Source organism: Populus alba, chromosome 2 (assembly GCF_005239225.2).
Source record: "Populus alba chromosome 2, ASM523922v2, whole genome shotgun sequence".
Taxonomy (NCBI): domain Eukaryota; kingdom Viridiplantae; phylum Streptophyta; class Magnoliopsida; order Malpighiales; family Salicaceae; genus Populus; species Populus alba.
Genome location: NC_133285.1, coordinates 19,317,547 through 19,330,502, shown reverse-complemented (window position 1 = coordinate 19,330,502; position 12,956 = coordinate 19,317,547). Strand labels below are relative to the sequence as shown.

At 31.8% G+C, this 12,956-nt stretch overlaps 1 protein-coding gene across 1 annotated transcript; it reads right to left on the bottom strand.

Annotated features, from left to right (window-relative positions):
* Positions 1 to 372: 372 nt before the first annotated feature.
* On the bottom strand, positions 373 to 3,768 carry LOC118059359 (protein TRANSPORT INHIBITOR RESPONSE 1). Its single transcript, XM_035072204.2, has 3 exons — positions 2,947 to 3,768; positions 2,036 to 2,528; positions 373 to 1,710 (listed from the first exon to the last, which is right to left on the bottom strand). The coding sequence occupies exons 1-3, from the start codon at positions 3,408 to 3,410 to the stop codon at positions 913 to 915; spliced, it is 1,755 nt and encodes a 584-aa protein (XP_034928095.1). The 5' UTR covers positions 3,411 to 3,768; the 3' UTR covers positions 373 to 912.
* Between the last annotated feature and the right edge of the window lie 9,188 nt (positions 3,769 to 12,956).

Below are 12,956 nucleotides of genomic sequence, written 5' to 3'. Positions count from 1 at the left end.
ATGTATGAGATTCGAATGTTTGATATAGGATAGAAAAACACAAAACCTATCCATGAATAAACTTGTGTTAAACCAATTTTTGCCAAACCTCGTTGTGAATTGATCAGAATATTTTCTTAGGATTATTTCTTAACAACCACGAACAGAGTAAGTAAGCTGCACGCGTTACTAATTATGTTTTCCAAACTAATCTCACAATTATGACTCAAGGAGTCTTTTCTTACCAAAATGCGATCTTCTCAAAAGAAAGTTGAGAAAAGCTTCAAAATAATAATATAATAACAACACTCGAATTTGCACCCATGTTGTCAGTTTCGGACACTTTAAAATTAAAACAATAGCAACAATTAGGATACTTGGCAAACAGAACACTAAATTGCTGAAACCAAGCAACCATCACAGATGAGATAAATATTTCCCAATCAACAGGCAGATGAGATCCGAGTTTTGATACTAACTGAAACACTAAAAACTATAAAGTTGAGGATAAGGTGGAGAAAAAATGGAAAGAGAATCCAGGAGGCGGATGCCCAAGAAAAGTTGAATGCATCAACTCTGCAAGTCCTCACTGTGTTTGAGAATATTAGACTTCATTACTAGGGCAGTAGAACAATGAGACAAATGAGTCCCAAAAGGTAATAAATGCATCAAGATGCAAAAATTATACACGATCACCATCCCATTTTAACACATTTGATTGATACATGATATACTAAAATAATCACAAAATTATCATCTCTTTATTAACCTTTATGAGGCATCCAATAGCTCAGTCAACCATAAAATAATCCGGCAATGAGCTCTTGAGGCTCAGAGTACCTTTCAAACAACGAGTAGCGTTCAGAGCATGTGCCTGCAGTATCCATTCACTACAGGCAGGGGTCTTGATCTGTAATGAAGTAAGAAGACCTGTCAAGAAAACCTTGACACAGAATCTGCATCCATAGTCCAAACAAATCCAGGCATATCAAGCCTAGGTCCTGCAATGGTTCTGTATATGTAAAGCTTCTCAACAGGGTAGCTTTCCGGCCTCGATTCTGGAGGTCCCCTCTCATCAATAACTTCAACATTGAGCCTAGGCATCTTCTGACCTAGCAGCTTACATGCTCCAAAACTCACTGAGCAAGAAGACATCCAAAGGGATCGCATTGTCTCCAGCTTTGCAGCATTGGCCAAAAGAGCCTTATCCCCAAAGGAGCAGTCCCTAATTTCAAGTTTGCAAAGCCTTTCACACCCATACAGCACATGGTGGAGTCCCAGATCACTATCGCCAGCAAATGCCACGGATAGCATCTCTATTTTTTTTCCATAAGTTCCAATGTACTCAAACACACGATCAGTCAGTAGACCTGAGAGGGAAAGACGCCGGAGATCCTTGTAGTTTTCAACAATGGCTCCAAAACCCAAATCCAGAGGCTGAAGTGTTTGGTAATCAGGAGCCTGAGGTTCAATAATACAAAGACGGAAGCAGGTCATGCTTGGACGGTTCTTTGCTACTGTAACTAGAGCAGCATTAGTCATTTGACGGCAAAAGTACAGAACTGACTGAAGCTTAGGACAGCCTTCAGAGACAGAGACAAGGCCCCTTTCTGTCAAGGATACATTTGGTTCTGCAGCAAATGGGTCAGATGGAAACACCCTCAACTCTGTCAGGTCCTTGCAACATGCTGCAAGAGCTTCAAGTCCAACGTCTTCAATGTAATCCAGCACCTGCAGTGATGCCCTTTATTAGCTCGAACAAAAAAAGACAGGATTTTTTGTTCTTTTTTCTGGGAAAAAAAAAAAAAAAAAGCAACCTAAACTTGAGTCACGTAGATGCAAAGCAGCATCCAAACATGGTTGTGCAGCAGCCATGAACGTGGTCCCATATGATAAACTTTTAAAGCAAAAATTGGCAACCGAGCATGCAAGCATCTAACTCGCACCATAAACTCCAGCTTTCTAGAAATTTATGCCTCTTGCCAAGTGAGCAAGAAAATATGCATTCAGAAACAAAAATCATGATAGAAACTTAAAACTAGAAGGTAAAACTTACCCATAAACGCTGCAGATTCGGACATTGACTGACAAGTTTATTGAGATCAGCGCTTTTTATATTGGCATATCTCAAGTTCAGTGATGTTAAGCCAGAACAGACAGGATAAACTGCTGGAAGGTAAGCTGGATTTACATCCCAAAACCCAGATAGACTCCTCAGTTCTTTACACACAGAAAAAGCTCCAGCCAGGTTTGAGAAGATTTCAGGCTGCAACTTAGCCGAGAACTCACCTGTGCCCAATTCAACCAGTTGTGGTGCTTGGCGAATAAGTTTAGCAAGCCTCTCAACGGGCACAGCATGGTTGAGCTGAAGATTATTTAGATCAGGACACTGGCCAACCAGGCGCTCCAAAGCTGAGAAACTCAGCTCAGCCCCTAAGCAGGAAATATTAAGAGAGACCAGTGATGTAAACGAGTCAGGAAAACTGTTCAACCACTGCCCACTTGGATCATCCACCTCACTCTCTCGTAAATCCAGCTCCCTCAGATTCCTGTAAACAAGTTGCGCAAGTGATGAAATGCACAAGACACAAAAATATACTAAATTACAACGATAAAAGCGTGATTTGGCATAAAATTAGCACTCCATCACTGTCCTTATCATTGAAAATGATGACTTCCTCATTACTAAAGTTACTTATCATTTGCTTGTTAAGTCAGCCATTATCATCACCCTCGTCCATAAGTGACAAATCAGCACAAACTACACCAGGTTTTCAAAATTCTCAGCTCCAAATCTACAGAACAAAGCTAGAAACTAAACCCGAAGTACAGCACTCATGAAGTTTTGTGCACGAATAATCATGAAAGATAATAACAAAATCACATCGACAAATTAAAACTTGTTTTGAGTTCAGACTCCTCAAAGAGGAGCAAATAAAGGAGGGAATGCAGCAGCAAGTAAGAAACCTGCAACCGGCTGCAATGGCAGAAAGTCCATCCGTAGAGAAACCCTCACAAGACGAAAGCACCAAAACCTTAAAATTTTTAAAACTCTTAGCAATAACCTCCAAACTCTCGTCGGAAATCACCATCCTCTTCAACCTAATCTCTTCCAACCAAGGATAGGCGGTAGCCAATGCCACTATCCATGGGTAAAAGTAACCTCCCCAACTGTCAGGCACCAAATTAAAGTCCGCAAAGTGTGGCTTCCCTTTGAGCTCCACCGATCTTAGCTCCGGAAACCTCCTTATAACCATATCAGGCCTCACCGCATAACAGTTACCAACAAATATTCTCTTCCTACACCACCGCTCTATCTCGTACCACGACTTGCACACCACCGATACGGCGTTCCTGTCTTTGTCGTTTGTAATAAACGATAGCACATGCTCTAGCACTTCCTCCGGGAACGTACTCGCCTTATTCGGCATTTATCAATGCTGAAGCAAACGTGCCGTTTATTAAGGACAGGATTCAACTCCGCTCCGTATGAAAACTAGAGATTTGCAGAGAGCGAGAGAGTGTGGGGAAGGAGTTTTGGGTTTTTCATGAGTGACTAGCAGATGAATTATAACCAACTATGGTAAAATAGGGAGGTTGGGGAGTGAGATTTTGACACTTGGAGAGTAGTTTAAGGTAGCCGATGGATGAACGGTGGGAGAAAGAAAAGGGCAATGATCTTATCTGCTAGGTTAGGTTAGGTTGGGCAACGCAGGTAGGTGAGCTCTTTTAATTTATCGTGAGAAGGAATAGGTAATGGAATATGTGATAATGGCGAGGGGGGATGGAATCTCATCAAATGATTCGTATTGCACGGCTGGATGTGAGGGATCAGATATCGAGGGGAGCCACGACCAACGTGAAGATGCAAGAAAAAATTAATGGGTGAGGAGGGGGAATGATGGGATTGTTCTGATGTGATTGATATTTAATAAGATGACCACCGTCAATCAATGATACTATATATAATTCAGTATGCTGCATTTTCAGGTTAAATTTTTCTTTTAAAAAAAAATTAAATATTATTAATATTCTTTTTTCAAGTTAAAAAAAAAGGTTAAATTTTCAAGAAAATAATTTAATATAATATTAATATTATAAGTTTAAAAGCAACTTGAAGAATTTATAAAAGTATGATGGAATAAAATTTTTAAGATGATTTTTTTAATATTAAAATAATAATATATTAAATTATTTTAGATCAACTCTGGTTAATATGTTAAATTTGTGAGTCAGGTTATGAAACTATAATAATCTTTTAAAAAATAAAATAAAATAAATAATAAAATCTAATTCTCAATCAACCATATCATATTCTTTTTTAAGGAAGTGACATCACAACGACCCTTGAACAGTGTCTTGGATGATTTTTAGTTGGTTTGAAGAAGTCATCATCTAGTATGGTATTTATGGTTACTATAGTATTTATGGTTACTGAAAACTTTAGCTGATTTTTTAGAAGTTATAGACAAGAGACTGATTGCATGAATAAAATGTATTAGTACCCCTAGTACGTCATACATGAGGTAAACTATATTGTCTTTTCTATTTGTTTGTTATAATCTGATGATGTTTCTATCAATTTATTATGGCGAGTTTGTTATGATGAACAAACTCTGGTTTCTAGGTTAAAGAGTTGATATATAATGGTGAAAGGTCCTCAATTATCATTGAGATTTTTTTTCATAGTAAAATTGAAATATTTTCTATTACGTCATTCCAAATAATATTTCAGATAAAATTTCTTGTAGTTTTTTTTAATCCTTATATGATGAATAAATAAATGAGTTGTATTACTCCCAATAATATTTTGGATATTAACCCCATACAAGTTTTTTTATCCTTATATTAAAGGTGAGTAATAATAAAACATTATCCCTTATAATGTTTTGGATATTAATTTTTTTTGTAGGTTTTTTATCCTTACATTAAAAGTGAATAATATATTCTTTCCAAAATAAGTTTTTTAATATTATTTTTTTTTTTTGGAAAACTTGGCCATATGTTATTTAAAATAAAATTGTATTTTTGAAAGAAATATTTTTGTTGTTGTTTAGTGGAAGGAAAACAATACCTTTAATACCTAAAAAGCATCTCGCGCATAGGTCACAATTCTAAATATTATATACGTGAAAGTAGAAAAGAGTGGAGAACTCAAAATTAATTACATAATGATCTTTCAAAAATTAAGAATTTATTAAAAACCGGATGAAGACCGTGTCTAGCAAGATGCAAATAAAATGTTTTTATCAAAGTTAATTTAACCACAATATCAATTCAAAACAAATTATCGTTCATCAACTCAAATTGAACAACGCCAAACATTCAAACAAATCTTATTAATTTTGCGAACTTATATTCAAATTTCATTTTAATCCAAATAAATCAAAATAAATCCAAACATAACTCTTGCACCAACATAATGTCTAAAAAGCAATCTCAATACAAAAAAATATTCCCACAATAATTTGAGTTTATAGATTGACCTTTTGGAACATTTAAAATGTCTAGGGTATACTAAAATAGACACTAGATGATCACCGAAACAATGACGGCGCATAGATTCACGTGTTGTCATTGCTAGAGGAGTGTGAGTTGCTAAATCTAAAGCCCCTCTGCCTCTTCTTTGCTCCTACATTAGTAGAGCTCCTTCACGCTCCTTGAGGAGGGAGATCTAGCTTTCCAAAGCTTTTGTGTGTTCAACAACCACTTAAGGAAGGAGATTAGTGCACTTGAAATTTCAATTTACCTTACCTTTATTTTGTTTTCTTCATCATAAAAGCAACATTGCTAGTGAAGACTTGAGCTTCTATGAACCTTGTTGAAGCTTACAACCATGTAGATAGCATAGTGAGGCTAATATTGTTGGAGGCGATAATGAAGGAGGTTGATGTGACTCTCAGTAAAGGTGTAAGCAGCTATTGACAATGGAGAAGGAAGTGAGAGATGGGGTTATTGCTTTTAAGTGTTGGTCGCAGTTGGGTAATGGTTGTGCCAGTGATGAATGGTTGGGCAAGGTTGGTGGTGTTTGGTGGAATTGTTGTGAGGAAATATAACAGTGGTGTGGTTGTCTTAAAAATATGAAGAAAAAATAAAAATATGATAAAAAGCTGCATGTTTTTCTTATTGGATGTGGGTTTCTTCCTTCTTTAAATGATTTGGTTTGCATGGTTTGGTTTTTCAAGTGAGAATTGTTGGCTGGTGGCAAGCTTGGTTGTTTTGGGTTAATGGAGGCTATTGTTATGGACGTGCAAGGCTGGTGGTTTGAGGAAAAAAAAAGATATTCAAGCAACACAAGCATTTTAAAAAAGAAAAAAACCAATGTCAAATAAGAAAAAAAAAACTAATATCAAGCGATGAAAAATAAAAAAAGAATATAAGATAAAAAAAAAATGTCAATCCATGTTAATCATTGAGCTAAAATGAAAAACCAATATCAAATGACTTAAGTCATTTAACCATAAGTAACAAATTTGAAAAATCTTGAAACCCAATATTTAACTAATAAAATATTGAAGGATAAAAAAAAAAACATACAAAACAATAATAAAAAAAAACAGTAATTATAAGCCACAAAAGGCATGAGCCCATCTCAGTTAACCCGTCCAACTTAAAGGTCATATTATGTGATCATGATAACCTGATAAAAAAAAACAAATAAATAAATCACAAAACCTAATTTAAAAAAAAAAAAACCAATGTTGAATTATAAGATGGGAAAAATAAATAAGTAAGAAAAAACCACCAGCCTGAATATCCAAGATTATTTATCTTTTTTTTTTAAAAAAAACGTGATTGTGTTTTTCTAACTGTTGGTTTATCTAAAGTTTAAGAAAAGTTATCCTTGATAAGAAAGTCTTTTTATTATTAGGTTAAAAACTTAACCATTCTAATGCCAACTTAAAATAAAATAAAATAAATTGTCTTTTTATTTAATATAAAAAATATGTTTCATATATAAATTCATGATCTTGTATATTAAAATAAACAAAAAAACATTTTAGTTTTTTTATGTAATATCAGGAATACATCTTATGTTGTTCATAATCCTGGATAATAAAAGAAATAAAATAAATTTCTTTTTGGTATTTTTGAAATGTAGGCTAAAATCCTTTGGAATATTACAAACTTGTTGTAAAATGTTTTTTTTAAAACAATGCTTAAATAACTTTAAGATTTTTAGCCATATACAACAACAAAAAAAATATTATTATTTTTTGGGATTTATTTGGCAAAAACTTATTTTTTTATATAATAAAATTATATATAAAAAATAGGCTTAAAAGGTGTGTATCAAACACACCTTTAAACTTAAAAACCCTTTAACAAAGGTTTTTGGCAAACCAAATAAGATCTTAAACCTTTGACCCAATTTGACCTGACTAAGTTGACCTAAAATTTTTGATATGACCATAAATCGAATAGAAAAATCCTTGTTTGACCTAAAAAGAACCAAAAAACAAAACTAAAGCCAAAAAACAGATTAAATAATAAAAAAACTCAAAAAATCTTGAACAAAATTAATAAAAAAAAAAAAAAGAACAACAAGAACACTAAATATGAACCCAACAACATAGGTTCCAAAAAAGATCAAATTTGATCAAAACAAATGCACATACATGTTTAAAATCATGCAAGGATTAATAATCTAGTATCCATTGGTTTCAATTTTCTTTTAAACATCACGATTTTGTCAAAATAAGTTTTGATTTTAAACCGGAATTCTAGTATTAAAAAGCATTAAAATCATGTTATTGATGCAAATAAACATTAGTTAATTGGTTAATCATGCATAAAGAAAGGTTATGTGTAAATAAATTGATCAAAAGTGACCCAAATCAAGGGGTTAAGGCAATGTTCTTTCCAAGAACATAAATAACCACTACCAAGTCATACCCAACAACTACCAAGTCCTAGAAATTGACATTTTTTACTTCTAAAACATATCTTTTTTATCCCAACAAGTCATAATATTATACACAAACATGTTTAAATAAAAAAAAAATAACAAAAAATATTAAAATATCAAAATCAAGCATGAGGTACCAATCCAAAAACTACCAAACTAAAGCAGTTTACATGTTCATGCAACATTGATTTAAAATTGATTTTTAAAAAACCCATTTTGTGCATGATTAGGCCTAACAAACCTAGTATAAATATCCTTACTTTAACATATATAGCTATATATATATATATATATATATATATATAATGTTGTTTTAGTTTTTGTTTAGCTTAAGCTATATTAAAAAATAAATTAAAATAGCAACTTTAATATATCAAAAATATAAAAGGACTTAAAAAAAAATCATTAAATAAAAAAAAAAACTTAACAACAAAGAGATGAATGCAACATCACTTGTTAAGCTTTCCAAACCCTTTTTATATGCTTGTAAATATAAATATCAAATAAAATTAAAAAAAAAGGGTTATAAAGGACCTGCTTTTGGATCAATAAGGTATACTTAGAAAAACTATTATTTCTTGTCTTTTCTTTGAAAAATTTTGCATCTCATAAATTTGCTAAGCTTATGAAAACTTTTGTTTAAGCTTTTAAACCTCTACACTTATGTTTCTTAGTGATAATTCTCTTCCTTTTTCTTATCTTATCTTATCTTTCTTTCTTTTCTCTCTCTTTTTATTTTTTTAGCCTTTTGTTTTTCATATTTAGGAGGAGTATTTATAGGGTTTTAAGAGGTCTTAAATCTATTTTTAATCTCTTGACATTGAGGGAAGTGTTGTAAACCCTTGACAAGAACTTATTGAGGAGCCCTTATGTGTGAACACATGAAAAACAAATTGATTTTTGCATAGTGGTTTCACTGTCAGGGCTGACTGAGTTGCCCACTTTTAAAACTTTGTTGGAGCAATTATGATGTCATAGTCACATGATATAACTAGAAGTTGGTAGAGAGGATGCTTATTTGATACAATTGATTTTTCTCCCCTTAATGTTGTTTTATATGCACTATAAAATTTTTTGTGTGGTGTGATAAAGTTTTCTCTCTAATAAATAAAAAAAAAACAAACAATAGAAAAAAGAAAATACTTCCTACATTAACAAAAAAAGAACTAAGTCATGCGGAAAAAAGTATTGTAGCACAAAAAAGAAAAAAACATTGTGGATTGTAATCGTGTTTTCTTTCTTTCTTTGTTCCTTTGGTTTTTACATTTAGATCCCTCCATTTTTTTTTCTTTTTTTTATTTGATCCTTTGGTGTTATGTTTGTTTAGGATTAAACTTAGTAGATTGCTTTTGCTACTTTGGCTAGGGGATTTTGTGATGTTGAGAAAATAAATATTGCTTGGTTAATGCTTAGTTTGCCAAAATTAAATGATTTTTTATTGATTTAAAACAATTAAAGCTATGGAAACTAGATTTAAACAATTAAAGCTATGGAAACCAGATTTAAACAATTAGAAGATATTCAACCTTTTTTTCTTGTCAAATTCAGGGACTAAAATGCAAGGATAGGTGAAGGTTGAACCCTTGTTTTTTATCCCTCAATTTAATTCCTTTTCAACTTAATCCATTAAAATTTCTTTAATTTAGGGTTTGACTTTGTAGATTTTTTTGTTGCCTTGATACAAAAAATCATACAATATCAAGGGAAATCTTTGGTGCTTGGTTGATACTCGATTTTGCAAAAACACAAAATAATAAATTTTGGGTAATTAAAACAATCGAGTTTTATGGGTGGGGGGGGGGAACACTTATGGGGAATGGGGTAAACATGTAGAACAAACTGGTTGGCATGTGCTAGCATTAAGGACGCTTCCACCATTTTTAGATGGTGCACGAGGCGTCATATAACGATCGAACACCTTTTTTCATAATGATGTTGTAAGCTTCGCAATACATATACACAATGTTCCATCGTATATAAACAAAGATGTTATGGTTGTACTTCGATGGATTTTTTATTCCCCCCCTCTTTTCTCTCTTCTCCCTAGGTTTCATTAACATGCTAAAATTGAAAGGTGTCCTGTAATTTTTTATATTAAATTTAGTCCTTATTTTTTTAATTTTTATTTGTTCTATTTTTAATAATTTTTTATTAATTGTGTTCTTCAATTTCATCCCTCGTCATTTGATTTCATTTAATTTTTATATCCAATTTAACCCTCATTCTTTTGAATGCCTTTTGTTTTCTTTTTTATCCTTTTTTTAATTGAATTTTCTTTTTAATTTTATTCCTCAATATTTGGTCTAGCTTATTTTTATGTTAAATTTTGTCCTCACTCTTTTGATTGCTATTTGTTTTGTTTTAGATACTTTTTTATTGATTTTTTTTTAATTTCTTTCATGGCTAGCTTTTTGTTAATTAGGAATTTTGTTTCATATTTTTTTAGGATTTGCCTTCTACAAGGTTAGTCTCGGGATTATGATCCAGGTCACAGGTGTTGAAAATTAACTCGAGTTGACTTTGATATTTTTTAGGTCATTTTTTTATATCATCATTTAACATTTGATTGGTTAAGAATTGGTCTTCACTCTTTTTTTTCACTTCTCTTTCTATGAAGCTATCACGATCTCATGTTTTAGGTTGCAGGCTTAACGAGTTAACCTAGATTGACTCGGATATTTTTTTTGTTGCTTTTTTTAATTCATTTTTTTTCCTATTTCCCCCACTAATACTAAATTATTTGATAATTGAGCTACGAGTTTTACTCAATTTGCTTTCAACCTAGTTATACTTGTACTACAACCTGGTCTAGGATTTGACATGTTAACTCAAGTGAACTCAGATTGAGTTTTTTAACCTTTTCTAAATTATGTTTTTTCTTCAATTTTGTTTTTTAAAATTTGATTAACTTAAAATTGAGCTTTAATTTTTCTTCTAATTTTTTCTATGATATTATCATATTCTTAATTAATTTTTGTTTCATTGTCAAATAAGATTGTGAAGACCCTTTAAGAATATTTAGAGGATATATTCTTATGGCATTGACAAATATTATTTTTTTGAGTTGATTATTGTCAATTTTTGTTCAGTTTATTTATTTTTGTTATATTATTTTATTTATATTATTTAAATTGGATGAGCTGATTAAACCAAATCAGATTAATTACTATTTTTTCTTCTTTAAAAATGCATGGCATTCTTTTATGTTAGGGAAAAAAAAGGCTCGAGGGTTTTGCTGGATGCCAATCTAGAATTATCTAAGATGCACCGGTATACATGTGTAAAATTATCAATGAGTCTTTCCTTTTCAAAGATATGATGATGGTTACATCCCTTTATCTGTAGTTGCAAATGCCTATTCCTTCCATAGAAATGAAGGGTATTGTTGTTAATCCGTAAAAAGGTATGGGGGTGGCAGTATTGTCTCAATCAGCATGGAAGCTTGAGACCTACTTTTCTTTTTATGTCAAAAAGCTAATGGAGCTAAAAAAAAAAAAAAAGGGTTATGATCATGTTCTAAAGGAGAGGATCTTGACCGTTGGATAGCTAGGCATCTTTGTCCATGGCTAGTCGTAAACAAATGGTTATTACTTTAGTGTTAGGGTGTGCTTACTTTAGTTTATAGGTTTTTTTTTTTTTTTTTCAAATTAATATTTTTTTTGTATTTTTTCTTCATAATTTTGATATGTTAATTTTAAAAATTAAAAAATTATCCCAGACACTTTCCAACTTTTATTCTCTTATTAATCTTTATGCAGCATCCTTAGTTAATTTGATCCTTGTATAACTACATAAAAACCTTCCTGTATTTGCTTTGTTACATGGACCAAGGTTCATCGATGCATGACATATGTTACATGTTAGATTAAACATGTATGATAAAATAGAAGATGTATTTGAAAATTAATGCAAATAAAACATAAAGATGCAATGAAATTAAAAAAAAATAGTATAAAACTAGTAAAAAACATGAAATACTACAAAACTAGTATATTGATCCGCGCTCCGCAACGAGTCAATATCATTTTTTAAAAAATGTTAAAAAAATATTAAGAATATTAGAGAATATCGAGTCTAATAGTCATGCTAGATCCAAGAGCCATGAGTTTAGCGGCCATGTCAAGCCTAACAAACTTGGGTACCAAAGTTTACTTGAATAATAATAATAATAATAATAATAATAATTAATAGTTAATTGTAAATGTAATTGTAACATCATTAACAACAACAACAACAACAACAACAACAATAATAATACTAAAAAGCAAAACAACAACCATCACGCTAGACTCAAGGTGCTCGAGTCTAACAAATATGCTTGAGCCAAGTTTACTTAAGTTTGGCAACATGTCATACCCATGTTCCTTGGGTCTAATAATAAGATTCAAAGTGCTTGGTCTGGCAACCATGTTAGACCTAAGAGACTTGGGTACTCAAGTTTACTTGAATACCAACAACAACAACAATAACAACAACAATAATAATCATAATAATAATGCTAAAAATAATAACAACAACAAACACGTCAAACCTAAGAGCCTTGGGTCTAACGGTCATGTTAAAACTAACAAGCTTGGGTACCTAAATTTACTTGAATAATAATAATAATAATAACTATAATATAGTTATAGTTAATTGTGATTGTGATGGTGACATCAATAAACAATAACAATAATAAGAATAATAATAATCACACTAATAACAACAACAACAACAACAACAACAACAACAATAATAATACTAAAAAACATAATAAAAACAACAACAACAACCATGTCAAACCCAAGGTGATTGGGTCTAACAACCATATCTGAGCCAATTTTACCTGAGTTTGGCAATATGCCATACCCTCGTTACTTGAGTATGACAACATTCTAGACCCAAATTGCTAGAACCAAGTTTACTTGGGTTTGACAATAATATTTGATCCCAGGTGCTTGGCTTTGGCGGCTATAATAGGCCCAATAGACTTGGATACCTAAGTTTACTTGAATAATAATAATAATAATACAACAACAACAACAATAATAACAATCATGCTAGACCTAAGGTGTTTAAGTCTAGCAAC

What these genes read in the sequence shown, in the direction of transcription:
- LOC118059359 (XM_035072204.2), bottom strand. Translation starts at nt 3,410, where the DNA reads ATGCCGAATAAGGCGAGTACGTTCCCGGAGGAAGTGCTAGAGCATGTG. An exon ending in GCCATTGCAGCCGGTTGCAG is followed by an intron (nt 2,529 to 2,946) that starts GTTTCTTACTTG and finishes ACTTGTTTACAG; the next exon opens with GAATCTGAGGGAGCTGGATT. An exon ending in CGAATCTGCAGCGTTTATGG is followed by an intron (nt 1,711 to 2,035) that starts GTAAGTTTTACC and finishes GCATCACTGCAG; the next exon opens with GTGCTGGATTACATTGAAGA.